The 17,875-nt window shown below is 41.9% G+C and overlaps 1 protein-coding gene across 1 annotated transcript in view; it reads right to left on the reverse strand.

Moving 5' to 3' along the window:
- Nucleotides 1-2,562: 2,562 nt before the first annotated feature.
- Nucleotides 2,563-17,875, reverse strand: part of LRIG2 (leucine rich repeats and immunoglobulin like domains 2) — a 48,690-nt gene continuing 33,377 nt past the window's right edge. The window contains exons 12-18 of the mRNA XM_083508832.1: nucleotides 15,725-15,888; nucleotides 12,994-13,314; nucleotides 11,477-11,758; nucleotides 8,963-9,415; nucleotides 8,151-8,300; nucleotides 7,104-7,388; nucleotides 2,563-6,633 (exon numbers count right to left, since the gene is read on the reverse strand). Of these exons, the coding sequence (XP_083364958.1) occupies nucleotides 6,404-6,633; nucleotides 7,104-7,388; nucleotides 8,151-8,300; nucleotides 8,963-9,415; nucleotides 11,477-11,758; nucleotides 12,994-13,314; nucleotides 15,725-15,888 (1,885 nt within the window). The 3' untranslated portion in view covers nucleotides 2,563-6,403. The remainder of the gene's footprint in view (nucleotides 6,634-7,103; nucleotides 7,389-8,150; nucleotides 8,301-8,962; nucleotides 9,416-11,476; nucleotides 11,759-12,993; nucleotides 13,315-15,724; nucleotides 15,889-17,875) is intronic.

Raw genomic sequence — 17,875 nt, forward strand, 5'->3', positions numbered from 1 at the left:
TTTAAAAGCATTTGTGTCCCTTAACTTTGGCATTTGTACATTTATACATTTGGTTTACAAAAGCTCAGGACAGTATCGTATTAAAAGCACGTGTACCGTAATATCTGCAGAAGTTAGCATTTTGATATTTACTTTTTAAAAACAGTCTTGCCAGAACTCATTGCATGTTTGAATGTGGATTGTTTTATTTCTTCTCTGCCCTTCGCCGTAAGGTCCCTGTGCAAAAGCGCAGTATTAACATTAGCTAAAACAATTTACAATCAAATTAATAAGGTGGATTCTAAAAACATAGCAAAGGCCATGGTAAAGATGTGCAACCTCAAATTATGACAAAAACTATACAATGAAGGTGCCAGATACACTTCTGTGGGGGGGGGGGGCGAATACCACATCTTGGCTTCCCCACCCCCCTTCTAACGGTGCTAGAACTGCCAAGGCAGCCTCTCTGCTGATATTAAAAGTCGAGAGTGTCTGTATGAGAGGTGGCAATCACATAATCTAGTATGAGGTATGGTGGATAATCTCTGAACAACTAACAAAACACAAGTTTTGACACATATAATTGAATGTATCTATGGTTCTTACCTTTATCAACCAACACCACCAACCAAGACTGGTAGTATGCTAAGTCTAATAGATTAACCCTCTTGAGAGTTACCAAAATGGCCCTGGGCCAGTACAATGGGGGTTACAATCTGGAAGTAATCTTCCACCTAGATTGAAGGGATCCCTGAAGTGGTCGTTGGAAGTAGAAGTCCCTAAATTGGTACTTGAAGCTCAGCCGAAGAAGCAGTTGGGCAGGTCTGTCACATATTTCATTCACAGTTGCCTCAGAAAGCTCTGCTCAAAAGTATCTTTTACTCAGGGGATTGAGTAATGGTTAAGCCATGAAGGCCATAGCTGTGTGCCCTACATTTGTTAGCCTATGGACTTTTAACTCCCTGTGCAGATAAATGCATTTGGTGTCAGCTGAAGAGGAACAAAACATTATCTTTCCCTTGGCATACACACATTCAGGAACTAAGTGACGCAAAAGGTGTATAGCTTGAATTCAACAGAAAATAATTTGCTGTTCAGCTGGAAAGCAGAATACTGGAACAAAGCCGTGATAGATAACACAGTACTTAATTACAAAATTGTGAATGGCTGCCACAGCACATGCAAGCAGTTAAGTGCCAATTCTCAGATATGGGGTGGCCAGTTTTGAAACATCCAAATGCCAGCTGGCAGTCTTTTTAAAATTTAGGTTTTATTGAATTCTCTTTTATGAGACTGGTTCCCCCATGTGCAGCTCTGATATCGAGAATGATGGAAAGAAGGCAGGCCGTTAAAGACTATGCAATGTTTTGGACTTCAACTCCCATCAGCCCCAGCCAGCACAGCTGGTTGGCCCAGGTTGATGACAGCCATAGTCCAAAGTATCTGAAAAACACCAAATTGGGGAAGGTTGTATGTAATACACCCTTCTGAAATCCTTTCTCAACCACTTCAGACCTCTCACAGAGAATATTCAGATTCAGTATTTTGCTTTTCTCAGATAACAGTGGCTTAATTTAATACATTTTTAAGATTAATATGGTGGGGAAATTAGTGAATTCACACAATCCCGCTTCTAGACCAGCATTCTGATATATGTTAAAACATGTAACTCATCCTTAGGTAAATGTGGAAAATGTTTCTTTAAATGAGATCTTGGATACCAATGTCAAAGTGAACACAGAGCAAAGTCTGTTAGCGAAGCACAACTCAACCCATGCTAAAGGCCAATTTTAGTTACATGCTGAACTGCTTCTCCCGCCACATACATTTCAAACTGAATGTCTAATTCTGCATACAACGCTACCTTGCCCAATTAAATTTATAGTGTGAGTTGCTTTCTTGATCCAAGCTGAAGGTGAGGAGCTGCACAGCTTCATAGCATCCAAGTATCTGGGTGCTATAAGCCAGCAAATTCTTTAGGACTCTCATTTGTTGGGGTCCACATGCCAACATTACAGCAAATAGAAACTTTGGTATATACTTTCACTGATACTCAGATGTTGGGTGCATATTGAAGTTTCATGCCTGCCTCCTTTCTTCATTATGCTTATGAGAAGCCCTGAAAGTAATTATGGGGTAGCAACTTATTTATAGCAGCATTAACAGCCTCGTACTCATAGCCTTCCAATATGTTCATATCATTTGCAGACAATTCTTTTCAACATATGCCAGAGGCTTTAACAGATAAGTGAAATACCCACGTCTTCCCAATGGAATTTCAAGGCTGTAGCAGCTACCTAAAGTCTCTTTTTTCATGGTGGTAGCTTATTATCATGTCATTGGAAATCAAGGCTCAGGGGTGGATAAAAATAAAGTTCAAACTCACTCTAGTTATTCAGCATGCTCAGGACAGCCACTTACAAGTTACTAGCATTCCAAGGAACGGAAATAACATTCAACAGGAACTCCTTCCTTCAGTCCAAGTGTAAAATATATTCATACTGGACACAAGAAATGGACTACACACTTAGTTCTTTGTAAGACTTTCCTCTTCCTCTATATTTACCATGAAAAAGCAAGGAGTTCACTGTGTCTCTTTATTGGATGAAGGTATATTACAATAGACAAACATATTACACATGCTATACAAAATATACATTCTGATAAGTGAGAAAAATATAAATAGATACAAGGAAATGACAGCTGCAAGCAAGGAGGCATTGGTTTGTGCTGCCTTAGAAATGTCCAGCTACAATTACTTTGGCATTGGCAAAAATCGAAGTATTAGTCAGTGGAAATAACTTTCCTCCCATCAATTTAAACACAGAGAAGAGATGGGTGAAGCATGTTTCAAAATTAAGTGCCCTTGCTTCAGTCCCAAACAATATCCCTCTTATTTTAGAATGAGAGAAAAAATTCACCCCCGCCCCCCACAATTTATACCACACATAGAATGAGGCACTTCACAATTCTTTCCTCTGCGTGCAGGAATATTCTCAGCTCAAAGATCCAGCTCTACTGCTAAATCCCATCACTCCTCTAAACCTGTGTGAACTACTTTACACAACAATCTTGCCACGATGGTCAAGCACTGAAGTTGAGTGACTGACGAAAAGGCTTGGGCTGGTAAATTTCTCTCTGTATTTATGCTTTTAAGTTTCTCGCGTGAACACTCAGCACCATTTATGCCATGGTTCATTTGAATCCTGGCATATCTCACTCCAGTAAAGCATGTTGATACAGGATGAGACCTTGTCACTGTACACTTTGCCAGCCTCTTTCCTAAAACCTGAATAAGGCATACCACATTTTCTATGGGAAAGTCAAGCTGTCCTAACTTTTTGGGGGTGGGTGGGGGGTGGGAAGAGAGCTGCAAGTGCTCATTTACTGGAACAGCTTTACATCAGGCAGGAGAGGAAAGCATTAACTGGAGGCATGTGCTGCTGTACATGCAGAATCAGCAACATGAGATACCACTGCAGTACAGTCTTCCATTAATGAATGATTTTAACCACAGTGTGACATCATGACACACTTTTGACTTGGATTACAAAAGAGCAATTCATGCCAGTTGCCCTTTCTTCAAAAGATGTGAAGCAGACCAAATCAGCTTTAGCTACTGCATTACTCTTACCCTTAAAAGCACGTAGTACTTCACAAGGGGCTGTCTAAATGAAAGACACTTCTCTTGCACAACTCTTGGCCTAAGACCAAATCCCCTGACATCTGAGACTAAAGTGCCTTTGTTCTGTGAATGATGGAATGGCTCTCCTCCTCCCACTCCCCACCCAAATATTGCATATCCAGTATTTTCACTTTTGCTGCTATAGATCAGATATGGGCTATCACAGACAATAAGGCATCAAGCAGTGAAGGAGGCGGCAGTTAGCAGTGATACTCTAATGCTGATCATATACATTCAGTACTGTGAAGCAAACACCTGGCAGAGACAAAGATAGATGGCTACATCTCTCTGCTCCAAGAAAGAGCCGTTTTAGGCTTCTTGTGGACCACAAGCTGACTTGGCTTTAGATGTTTTAAGACACTTTTGAAGGCCCCTGCTTTAGAACCCTGTAAGACTTTTGGGCGTAATATAAAGCAGGAATAAGCAGCATGAGAGTTGGCACTATCCACTACTGCCAATAAAATAAAGGCAAGGAACTACCATGAAATGAGTTTGCACTTGTATAGCTTAGGTGCCTGGCTGGGCTCTTGCTGTAACTGGGACAAGCCCTCTGGGGATTCTTAAGTACAAAGGAAGAAGAAAGTACAGTTGTTCTCAGCTAGAACTCTGGCTTCATGTAAGAGGATACACAGCCATAAGAGAATCCCAGAATTCTAACTACTAAAAGGAAGCCTGCAATCAACCTGGCCCAGTCTGATTCATAATGAGCTGTATGCAAATAAGTTAAATTAACTAGGTTCTCGACTGTCCTGGCAGGACTTTCTTACCCACATTATCTTAATATAAAATGACACCCAAACAGTCCAGGTAACACCTTTTACTGGGCTGTATGGAAAGATTGCTGCATGGAACTTGGGTTGCGGCTAATCTGCACATAGAGTTTTTCATGTGTTTTGTTCCGACTTAAGAACATGCCAGGCCATAGATAATATAATTATATCTAATTCCATGTTTACAGCTTGCAGGATGTCTTCAAGCTGCACTCTAGAACCCCAAAATGTCACAGCATGTTAAGATTAGTAAGAACTAATAGTGTGACCTTCTTTACCCTGAGTTAACATTTCTTTGCTTGCAATTTCTCCAATCCCCTTACTTTTGATCATGTGCTATAGGAGACAATTTGGGGTACAACAGCATGTTTGAAGGGTGAGAAATTCCTTTCCATTCCTGCTGTGACAGCTGGAATAACCAAGATTTCTTCTATGGCTAGCTACAGGAGTTTGCCTCATTAAATCTGAAGACCAATGTATGTCCGACACTTGATTTCTCTCAGATCTCACCGGAAAGCATTATTTGAGATATAAAAGTTCTACCTAACCTTTGACAGCTCATCCACATATAGACATTATCACTTTCATCTTTCTAATCTCTAGGACACAGTGCTGCCATGGTGTTAATCTTTCACAGCAGTCGTGAATTTTAGAAAATGACCCAACTTGACAGCTCATTTACCTGAGACTTTCAACAGTAATTGACACAGGAAAACACTTGAGCTAAGTTTGGTGCCCAAATTACATAAATCTCACCTTGTTTCTGCTCCTCTGCAAGGCCAGCCCTACCATTAGGTAGAATGAGATGGCTGCCTCAGGCAGCAGAAGCTGGGGAAAGGGTAGCAGCAGTGAAGTGTTTGAATACACACATCTGAGTGCCCCCATGGCTTACCCTGCACTTCTTAGCCAGTCTGTTGCCCTCAGATGTGACAGGGATATTGCCCACTGCCAGTGTTCAAACATCAATCCATTTGGCTTCTGTACAGAAAAGGGGCAGGGGCACCATGTTTTCCTTCCACCTCAGGTAGCACAATGACTTGGGCTTGCTCTGGTATGGACCAGTTCACATGAAAGCCCCATGCAAGACAGCTACTATCCACACCTAAGACAAAAAATGTGTGAAGAGCCATCACATAATGAAAACTTCTACAAACCAAGTATCATATGGTAATTATAACCATTGTGTGCAAAACATGATTGTATAAACTGGCCCTCAAGCCTTCAATCCTAGGAAACAAGCCATTTATAGTATCTGGTCAGCAAATGTCCAAATGACAGGACAATATGTAGTTTTTGGCATAGTGTTTTTTTAACATTTCAGCCTGAATGTGTTTAGTAGTGTATACAAAATATTTATATTATGCAAATGTATTTACAACTGAAGTATTTATTCACAGAAAGGGTAGAGTAAGTTTGTGATTGGGCACAATGATATGAGTCCCTGCTAGTCATCAGGAGGAGAATATAAGTCAATCAAGTGCTTCATGCTTACAATTACTGAGTGATCTTGAAAATGGGCTCTTACAAGTTTATTTCTTCAGCAGGAAACAACATCTGTGAAGCTTTCAGGGGATTGCTCCCAGGCAAACAAAAACCTCTCATTTATCATGTCCATTGCTGTGTATCCTTTATTCTTTTCTGCCCACCATTCAGTTCATTAGACTGTTGAGCCTTTGTGCACATCTTATGCAGAACAGAAGGAAAGGACTCTGTCATTCCTTTCTCCCTCTTTACTTGTAGCTTGTAGTCACTGATTTTGTCCACTGATGCTGCAATGCTACACACATACACCTGGGAGTAGGACCCATTTAACTTGAAAGAGACTTACTTCTGGGTAGAGATGCCTACGATTGTTCTGTAAGCCTCTGGTGCAAGCATGGAACATCTTTGACCATGAGGCCAAACCTGAGGTAGTAAAGATACTGTTAACTCCAAGCCTGCTGCTAAGGCTTCTTACTTTTGATGCATTTTATGTAGCTTCATGATGTTCCTGTATGTTCCGAGTCCTGTTAAAGTCAAAGTTATGTTCATGTAACCTGTGGCAAGGTTTGGGGGAAATAGCTTGCTCACGTTCAGTCTCTGTGATGCATTCACTTTGCAGAACTCGAGGCACCTCGTGGGTCTTTGGTTGAGTTGAGAAGTGAGGATGCAATGATCCCATATCTTTATTGATGCCCCATAAAGGCAGCTGAAAAGGATCTGTGGAAGGAAAATGAAAAAAAGAAAGACTGAATTTATGAAGAAAGCTCCCAGCACAACGGTTCTCCATTGTCTTTGAAATTCTGGATAGCGAGAGGCACATTATTAAGTCAAACTGGTTTTGCTCTTCCTAATATTGCAAAATTATTGCTACAACCAACAAACACAAGCCTAAGAAACAAGAGGCTCCCTAGAAAAACACAACCACAAGAATGGCTAACTGTTGAACCTGCAAAAACCAGAACAGATTTCTAAGTGATCTGAAGCAAGCGTTAAGAATTAAGGAATACTCGTATCATATCACATACCACATAATATCATATTGAAAGCAGAATGTTTGATTTTATTTTGTAATGCAGCCACTTAGTACTTTAACTATCTGTTCTGTGACGGACTGCCTTGTTCTTATTCAGCTGAAAATGGAATACTTTTAAAATCAAGATACATTAGCATTAAAATACACCACTTACCACTGCTGCATGGTTGAGAGCATGGCTTCCTCTCATGTAGTCTGTCTTGATTGTTAAGGAAAACAGACATGTCTCTGTCACCTGAGAGACTATCCAGAGTGATGGCTTCATGCTGGGGGCATACTGGATAGGGCTCTTTAGACATCTGCACCATTAGGCTGGAAAGCGTTTGATCAAGTGGGTCCTCTTCGGTGATGTATGTGTAAGGACAATATTCTCTGGTTCTGGAGTAGATGTTGGCATTGTCATAGCAATCTGAGCAGATTACCAACGGCCCTGTGCCACCTAGTGGAAACAGAATAGTGGGTAGTTAGGAGAATATTCTGGCATGGGTCATCACTATAGACCCTTACAAGGTGGCAGAAGCATAAAGCCTAGCTTGCAGAGATGGCAGTCGTTTGAGCCAACTGGCTGGAATTGGCAGCTGTGCATATATTAAATTCTGTGCATATTAGGAAACAACTTTGAAAGCATAGAACAGTCCTATCAGCAAGTGTCACAGCCCCAAGAAGAAAGCTTCAAAATAAAAGTCAACAAGTGAGTCACTTATACACATTTGCCGAAAGGGAAAGGACTATTTCCCCCATCACAGTTAACATAGTAGCACTTAGGCTTTTTTTAAAAGAAGCACAGGAACACAAAAAACAGAGAGCGTGGGTGTGTGTTGATTCCAGTATTTGACAATTTGCCTACACAGGATAGAAGCTGTGAGCATGTATTTGGTACAAGTACCTGGTTATTTGAGAAGATATCTGCTCCCTTGAGGCTAACTGTGATAAGCCAACAGAAGTAGAAAGGAAGGCAGAGGGGACTTTCAGCGATGTAGCAAGTCTCATGGTGGGATCACCCATAAGTTATGCTTTGAGCATGCACTTTTGCTTAAGAATGCAAAAAGTGTTTTGCTCGATCACATCAAGCACCACAAAGTCCAGCATTCTTTGCAATAACTTTGCAGCAACTAGCAGGCACTTGGTGAGCCACTAGAAATTGGCCAGTGGACCATGATCTATTTTCTGTCCACCTCTGATCAAGAGAATCAGGGCTTACCATCTGTGCCTTTGTGCACATATCCGTTGGAGGGAGGCATAAGTTGCTGGTTGCTTCCTGCTTCAGAATTACTATAGCCTTCCTGTGGCTCTGACAGAGTCCCTTGGGAGGATAAGTAACTGGGAATGTCAGTAGGTAAATTTACCTCCTCTGAAAGAGAAAAAAACAACAGCAATATGATACTGCATTTTTGCTATGGCAACAAAATCATCCAGCAGATGTCTGTAAAAATGATGGTGCTCACATAGACCTCACAGTATACAAGTAAATAAAAATCACCTTGTGGGGATAGAATGCAGTTCCTAGGAATATTTTCCTTTTATCCTTTTCTAATGCTGATTTATGGCAATCTTTCACAACCGCAAAAATGAAATTTCCCCACTGCGATACAACACCCCTTTGTCAAAGCATAATGAACCAATATTCTGAACATCTGCCATTTATGATGGCAATTTCTCTCTCAAATTCTGTGGCTTCGTTGAAAAAGCTACAAGATCATCACAAGCAGCCAGACTAAATCCTTTCTATGCTCATTTACTGGTTTGCAATAGTCTCCTATCTAACCCCTACTTCGTCCCTTTGCTCATTTGACTGTTACATGGTATCAGAGACTGTCCATATCTATGTGCATATAATATCCATTACCCTCTCCCTCAGATTGTCAGGCTATTTTCCAAATGAAGAACCACCTTGGCAAAGGGACCACATACCAAAACTCCTAGCCATAACACAGGATTTTCTTCTGGTCATGCTGAGCTGAATGACTCCAATCCCTTATCAAAACACACATACTTATGCCAAGTGCTCCTCACCTGTGCTAGTGATGCTGTAGTCTTCACTCTTCCTTCTCATATGGTAGATAACAATAACCCATATCAAGGAGGTGCCCACAACGCAGCAGACTACAACAATTATCACAATGCCAACTGTCGTCCAACCATCCTCTTCCATGCCACTTTGAGAAGTTTGGGAAGAGTCGCAGTTTGGTGAGGATATGACATTCAGGTAAATATGGCCACGCACTGTGCCAAGTGTATTGGACATTATGCAAGTGTATTTTCCAGCATCCTCTAATCCAGCATCTACAATGATGAGGAGTTGATTGGCGGCAGCAAAAAAATGTCGTTCTGTTACTGTGAGAGGCCCATCATCTTTGGTCCAGTTAAGGCGAGGGGCAGGACTGCCACTAGCAATGCACTGCAACACTGCTGTTTCACCTTGGGCCACAGTCCTGTCTTCCAGGGGCCTGACAAACGAAGGTGTTTCTGAACACAAAAAAGGAACAGATTAAATTTAATGCTACAGAATTACAATGACAACTGCATGAAACCAAAGATACACTGCTACATATATGCAGATTGTGATTTTGAAGACTGATCTGACAGCAATGTAGCTCATGGACAAAATAAAAGGGGAATGTGTGTGTTTTAGGCCTGGTGTGGCTAACCTGTGGCCTTCAAATTGTTGTGGAATTACAACTCCAGTCAGTCACTGTTTAACTACCTCTGCTGAAAGTGTCTGGGGGGTGTTCTGCTTAATTACAGACTTTGTCCAGTTCATGAGCCAAAGCTCATGGGAGTATGAGAACAGCCACTTTTAAAAGAGTTCTTGGTTTTCTAAAGACAAAGTAGTTTTAGGGGGATGTAGCATTTGTTTAATTAAATTCTTGCTGCACATGCATGCCCTATACAGAGTCTGTCTCTAAAAACTTAGCACAGGAGAGCACAGCAGTGACAGCATATTAAACCAGATCTCTTTCAAATTATCCAAAATTAAGTGGGTCAGCAGCAGGCAACCATACTAAAAACAGATGCTCTTGAATTATTTGTGTTAGGAAATTTTTTTAATGGGAAATACCAGACCAGCTTCTTCCCAGACTGTAAATCAAACAAAAAAGGAAGGAGAAAACTGTGGTGTCCCTTTTCAATGCTGCAATTGATTCCACTGGAATGAGCTCAAAACTACTTTTGAAAAGTACCACATAACTTTAGCAAATCCAAACCAGTAGGTGAAGCTGATTCAATTAACTTATCTCCCAGGTTTGTTCCTACCCCTCAAATAAGGTGAGACTTAGAGCAGTTCTCAGACTTGTTGGCTTCCTCCTCCTCCTTGTATGCTTCGTTCATTTGCCTGTGGGATAGCTCAGTCAGTAGAGCATGAGACTCTTAATCTCAGGGTAATGGGTTTTGAGCCTTATATTGGGCAAAAAGATACAGTGGTACCTCGGGTTAAGTACTTAATTCGTTCTGGAGGTCTGTTCTTAACCTGAAACTGTTCTTAACCTGAAGCACCACTTTAGCTATTGGGGCCTCCTGCTGCTTCTGCGCCGCCGGAGCACAATTTCTGTTCTCATCCTGAAGCAAAGTTCTTAACCCGAGGTACTATTTCTGGGTTAGCAAAGTCTGTAACCTGAAGCGTATGTAACCTGAGGTACCACTGTATCTGCATTGCAAGGGGTTGGACTAGATAACTCCAACGGTCCCTTCCAGCTCTACAATTCCACGATTCAATTATCTTCTCATCAGAAAAGGAAACATCTAAACTGTGAGATCCTGTACTTATCTGAACATCTGGCCTAGTATAATCCCAAATATTGAAACTATCCTTTAGTAATTTGAGTACCTTGGGTACTAAAGTAATGCCATGTTCAGATAAGCATGGGCTTTCAAGATTGGGTGTTACCTATTCCACATGGTGAATGGAGATGAGGATGAAGTGTGTGAACCTTACTCCTCCTGCAGTCAGAGCATTCAGGCAGCCCACAAATACCACCAATTACCGTATTTTTAGCCCCATAGGATGCACCGGCCCATAGGACGCATCAAGTTTTTTGGGGGGAAATAAAGAAAAAAAATTATTTCCCCCCCAGACGCTTGTGGGGCAGGCAGCGGGGAGAAGCGCTCTTCTCCCCGCCGCCCGCCTTGCGATCAAGTCCGGGGACAGTAGGGAGACGCAGCGCGTCTCCCTGCTGTCCCCGGAGTGGTGGGGCAGGCAGCGGGGAGAAGCGCTCTTCTCCCCCCCGCCCGCCTGGAGATCAGGTCCGGGGACAGCAGGATGGCGGCGTTCCGCCTCCCTCTGTCCCCTGACCTTGTGGGGCTGGCGCTGGGGCTCTCCTGAAGCCTGGAGAGCGAGAGGGGTCGGTGCGCACCAACCCCTCTCGCTCTCCAGGCTTCAGTGAAAGCCTGCATTCGCCCCATAAGACGCACCCACATTTCCCCTTCATTTTTGGAGGGGAAAAAGTGCGTCTTATAGGGCGAAAAATACGGTACAAGCATGAAAATATACAGTAATCAAATAACCCATGCAGGCTTCAATAATTTGCTTACCTAACACTGTCAATGTGGCATTTGCCGATAGACTCCCGGCCACATTTTGTGCCATGCAGCTGTAGATGCCCATATCTTCTATTTTCACATTTGCTATGAAAAAGACATCATCTTCTGGCATCACATGCATGCGCCTTTCACGAGCTGCAGGGAAGTCTGTGCCTCCATCTTTCTGCCAGGAAATCTGAGGTGGTGGATGGCCTTCTGCAGCACATTCCAATTTAGCTACAGCTCTAGTCCGGATTGTTAGATCCATTGGAGTTTTCACAAAAGAAGGCAGCTCTGAATGAAGACACACATTAAAATAACCAAGTAAGGTTTCCTTATACTAATCACAGCATCCCTAACTCACTTTGTTAAGAATGGGCATAACCCTTGTTAAGTTCTTCAAGCTCTTTAATTTAGATCTGTAAGAATTCTAGCATACTGCTCTTAAAAACCACCCTAAACAGCAATTCAGATCTCATGAGAAAGGAGGATGTTACACCTAACCTTTCTTTAAAAGAAATAAATAACTTAGCACACAGCAAGCTTGTGAGTCCTCATCATGTTTGAGCTTTTTTCTTGAATGAGGTTGCTTGCAGAAGTTTTAACAATTTTTCACAGGAAAGACAAATGATATTTTTCCCCCCGAATATGCCACCCCTCGAGAGCTCTCTTTCTGTCCCTCTTACACCCATTAATACTGATTACAACGGATGTGAGTTATTTTAATTCAGCCAAAGGTAAGTAAAAACCTGCCCTGGCAAAGACAACCCCATTAGGCTGCTTTCATTTAGTAAAGGGTAGTACACAAGGGAATAATTTGAAACTGGCTGCACCTTTAGCAAGGCAAGAGAGAATCTTTATTTGCCTAGCATAATAAGCAGCTGAAGCTGCTTCTTAGACATGGACTAGTTCTAAAGAGGCAGTTTTGGATTGATAAATCTGTGCACAAAGAGATTACAGCTGGTACAAACACTGCTCATTTCCAAACTAGAAAATGCTTGGAGGAAATGCTCCTGTTTGGGCAGCTCTCTACGTCTGGTCAGAAGGAGACTCTGGGGACTTGTGCAATCCAAGCTTTTTTTACATCTAAAACTATTCCAATGTCTTCAGCTTCCCTAGTGCATGGGTAGGCAAACTAAGGCCTGGGGGCCGGATCCGGCCCAATCGCCTTCTAAATCCGGCCCGTGGACGGTCTGGGAATCAGCATGTTTTTACATGAGTAGAATGTATCCTTTTATTTATAATGCATCTCTGGGTTATTTGTGGGGCATAGGAATTCGTTCATTATTATTTTTTTCAAAATATAGTCTGGCCCCCCACAAGGTCTGAGGGATGGTGGACCGGCTCCCTGCTGAGAAAGTTTGCTGACCCCTGCTCTAGTGGATTAACAAAAGAGAAGACCTCTGGGGGTGCCTTTCCTTTAGGCATCTGAGTGAACTATCCAAAGTTTCCAAACCGTTTTAGTGATTTGTGTGTGTGTGTGTGTGTGTGTGTGTGTGTAGAAAGGAAAAACAAAAACTACTGCATACCATTGACAGTCAACTTGGCCTTGTTGGAATAATTAGATCCAAAGTGATTGGAAATGATACACTGATATTTTCCTTCGTCCGTGAAGTTCACATTGAAAAGGTGCAGGAGAGTAGAGTACTCCAGTACTTCGCCATCTTGCTGCTGGTACCTGACAAAATTCTCAATGTCTGCATCATACAGTATTTCACTGTCTTTTCTCCAGGTGGTGGACATAGGCGAATCACTGCTGCTCACCGCCTTGCAAGTCAGGGTGACGTTGGTGCCTCTTAGTGCAATGGCAGTCTCAGGATGCACTCTGATCTGTGGCTTGGGGAAGTTATCTGTGAAACACAGATCACGTTTCTTCAGCATGTAACTAAGCTAACAAATACTGATGCAGACTGTAACAGCTGAGCTTGTGCTGGAGGTGACACTTGCCCTTAATTCCTCAAACTAAGAGATTTCTATTATCTATGTGTTCACACTAGTACTGGCTATGTGGGAATGAAGCAGGATGTCAGTGTTACGAGCATAAGCAAGAGGTACACTGCAAGACGAAGGGATTTTGTCATGTCCTTAGAACTCACCATTAAGGAATATGAACATGAATAAATCTGCAGAAGGACAGTTGCAAGGTCTCTTAAAACCCAGTTGTGGATCTCAATTGGAGGAGAAAAGAACCACTTTATGCATTCAGCACAAGTGATATTACCACTTCCTTGTCACAATGTTTGCTAACTAACAATCTGAATGCTACCTACTTTCAGGAATTAAGCCATACTTCACTGGGCAATATTAATTTCCTTCCCTAATTACAATTTAGTTGTTAACACACACTCATCATTTTCCTGAGTATTTTGGCAATGCATACATATTGTGTGCAGCCAATTGTTGCTCGTAGGAAGAGAGATAAAGCTCCTGATACTCAAGCTCTCAGATTCTGCCTGCCTAAAGGACTTCAAGAAGATCCAGACTACAATGTTAATATCTACAATTGCTTTTTTAAAAAACCCCAGTTAAAAGTCTTTGCAGTTAGTAGCAAAAATTCAACAGTAGTACTAAACAGCAATACTGCAGCCTCTTCTTAATAGATTTTTGGATTAAGGGGTAGTCAACATGCATATCTCAAGGTCTTTTCTGGTACCCCTGAGGGTATCCTCCTCTCTCTGCTGCAATTAGGCTTGAAAAAAATGTCATTTATTGTGGCAAATAGAAGGCTTTTTTTGAAGGCTAATTACAGCCTGGGCTGAATTTGGGTGTGGACACCACTGTGACACCCGCCCACCCCCACCTGTCAATTAGCCTTGAAAGAAATTTTCTATTGGCTACAGTCTCTGCAACAGAGGACGGAAAATTTCAGGACTGCCACAGCTGGGGAAAGGAAGAGTTAACCCCAGAAAATGTAGCCCACCCGCAATTAGATTTGAAAATTAGATTCTTGCAAGCCTAATTGTAGCAATGTCTTTAGGCTTGAAACAAAACAAACAAACAAACAATTATTTTTTTGCAAGTCTAATTGCTGGGGCTGTAGTGTGGGGTGGGTTGTCCCCTCAATAGTTTCTTATGTTCTGAGATGTGCCCATGGGCCAAATGAAGGTTGGCACCCCCTGGCTTAGATCCTGGGAAAGGAAGAGCTTTTACGTTTCAGCATGACATAATTCCACTGGCTTCAAAACAAAGGCTTAGAATCATAGAATCATAGAGTTGGAAGAGACCACAAGGGCTATCGAGTCCAACCCCCTGCCAAGCAGGAAACACCATCAGAGCACTCCTGACATATGGTTGTCAAGCCTCTGCTTAAAGACCTCCAAAGCAGGAGACTCCACCACACTCCTTGGCAGCAAATTCCACTGTCGAACAGCTCTTACTGTCAGGAAGTTCTTCCTAATGTTTAGGTGGAATCTTCTTTCTTGTAGTTTGGATCCATTGCTCCCTATCCGCTTCTCTGGAGCAGCAGAAAACAACCTTTCTCTCTCCTCTATGTGACATCCTTTTATATATTTGAACATGGCTATCATATCACCCCTTAACCTCCTAAACATGCCCAGCTCCCTTAGCCGTTCCTCATAAGGCATTGTTTCCAGGCCTTTGACCATTTTGGTTGCCCTCCTCTGGACACGTTCCAGTTTGTCAGTGTCCTTCTTGAATTTCACACTCTCTGCCCCTAACTCTCTCCCTCCACAACAGATTTCCCATAGGCCTTTCAGTTATTGCTAGACTATGACTCCCATATTCCCCACATTCTGTCATGCTGGCTGGGGCTGATGAGAGATCAAAGTCCAACAACTTCTAGAGGCCCACAAGTTCTCCACCCCTGATTTACAGTGACTTGCTATAATGGTTCCACTGTGGGAAAACTCCTACAGATGATGATCTAGAAGTATCTTTAAATGAAACAGTGTTCCTGTTAATCTCTGGAATCTGGATACAAAAGTGCCCAATATACATAAACAGGAAGCATAAATGTTGTCTTGTAACACTGCAGGACATCACAATCCATGAAAATCCAATTCAGGTTGCAATCCAAAACACGCTTACAGAAAGGAAGCCACACAAAACTCAATGGGGCTTATGTCTGACTAGACGTGCATAGGATTGTAATATATCCACTGAACAAGTCAGCAAAGCCATCTCCTCTCTCCCCAACTCTCACACATGATTATTTTCCAAGGCAGATGTCATAAGGGCAATGTGCCCTGGGAAGCTACGATACAAATGCAGTAAATAAATAAAGCCATTAAGAGCACAAACCACAGATGAAGTCTTCAGGGTTCACACTGAGGATGCTCTGGCCAGACAGCCATTCGGGGTGGGCACAAATGACACCGACAGCATCCTGCAAATGGTTGTGGTTAAGCCACTGGGGCAGCCATTTCAACTGGCAGTCACACAGTAAGCTGCTAGTGTTCAATACCCTGAAAATGTAAAGGCAAAAGGAAAATGTCTAAGTTTTTGTAAGTAAGCAAATGACACTTCATCTGCAGTCACCAAGCAGATTCCCCCCCCCCCCCATACATCTGCTAAAGTATTTGTAACACTATATACGTGAACTGCCTGGTAATGAGTCCTAACTGTATTCTGAGTAGCTTCAGCGTCTCTCGTTGCTGTAAACAAATTCACATTTCTCCATCTTCACATATAATGTGTTATTCTAAATGAGAGGCTGTTCCACAAAGAGGTCACCTTCCTACAAAACACTTTTTTAAAGCATCCTTCGCAGGACAGTAGCAGTACAATCACGTAAAGGACAAGTAAGAAGAAACACCCCACACATACACTATGCACCAAGTCAAGAGGGTAAAAAGACATTAAGAGATGATCTTTATGTTTTAGACAGCAATAGAGAACATCTGGCCCTATAGGTGATGTTGAACTCCTAACTCCAATGGCCCCACATGGCCATAAATTGTGGGAGTTGAAGGTCACTGGCTTCCAGGGGACCACAGGTTTCCTATCTTTGTTTTAGACAGTTCAGGGGATCGCAGCCCTTTAATATAAAATATACTGTAGTGTAAATATGTGGCAAAAGAATATAAATCCCAATCCATACCCTTAAAAACTATATCCACACCCACAATCATGCCTCAAGGATAAACCTAAGATTTCCATCAAAACAATGAGCAGTCTATGAGAAATAAAACATGACACTGTAATTTGACTGTTTAGATGATGCTGAGCAGAATACCTCTGGGACTAAATCAATTTCTAGCATTGCATTATACACATGTATCTTATTGGTTATATAACTGATTTCATAATAATGCCTTTCGCAAACACTGTAATTCTGAAAATGCCTCCTATTCTTGACAGCAGGTATGAAAGTAACTGGTGAAAACCCAGAGTAATGTATCAGTCCATTTGAGAATTCTTTTCCTGAACACATACAGGAAATGGTCCTAAATTGCTCAAGTGCAGAGCCAATTTTGACCTGTATACCCTGTGCAGGGAAGAACCTTCAGCAAGACTGCATTTTACAGTCCATCTGGTAAGAATTAGCTGAGAAGCAGTTTTAACAAACAGTCTTCATATTCTTCATTTTAGAGAGTGCTTATATGATATTGCTTGTAAAGGAAAGAGCAGGGTTCTGAAAAAAACAAGCCTGATGCTTAGAGGACAACAGCTACTCACAAGGCAGAGAAAAATACTAATTTCCACAAGAAAATAATGTGGAACAGCATTCTCCATCTTTTTCCAATTACAGAGAAAGCACTGTGACCTTGGCCCTTTCAAAGTACACAAAGCTGTCTCATTACCTTGCAAGGCTAGATGTTTTCTTATTTTTCTCTCCTAAGCCTCACTGTCCATTTTCTCATCAGTATTACTTTCAGGTACTCATTTCATGCCAATTTTTGGAGCTCAGTCCTGTGAATGGTGTACTAGATACCTGACTAGCCAACCACCACATGCTCCATGCCACCAAAAAATATGACTTGCTGGGCATGTCGTGAATCTGTTTGCGTATCTGCGTTTCATGCAGAGCTTCAATAGATGGTTGGTGCCTGAAAATTACCTTGTGTGGAACTGAGTTGTTTGACTCTAGCACCTTGAGAGGGGGGACGGTTCTGTTTTCTGATGTCAAATCATATTAACATTTTGCTTCAGACATCAGGCTTACTGTATATGTATCCCACCATTTCTTTTGTAAGAAAACAGTTGGTATTCCATATTCATTCTTAAAAGAGTCATCTAACCACTGGCCTCTCAGATGAAATGCCACAAATATTTTCAGGACTGGCTTTACCAGCCCCTCCCCCCATCTTGAACTTCTATTATCAGCTTAAATGTTTATGTATGACTTAAGGCTGTTTTTAGAGTATTGCATATACTCTACAGCAAAAATGAACTCGTATACAGATTGTGGTGTACTTCAGACCAGTACTGTGTCATTAACTGAAACTGTCA

Source organism: Podarcis liolepis (genome assembly GCF_965112155.1).
Source record: "Podarcis liolepis genome assembly, chromosome: 6".
Taxonomy (NCBI): Eukaryota; Metazoa; Chordata; class Lepidosauria; order Squamata; family Lacertidae; genus Podarcis; species Podarcis liolepis.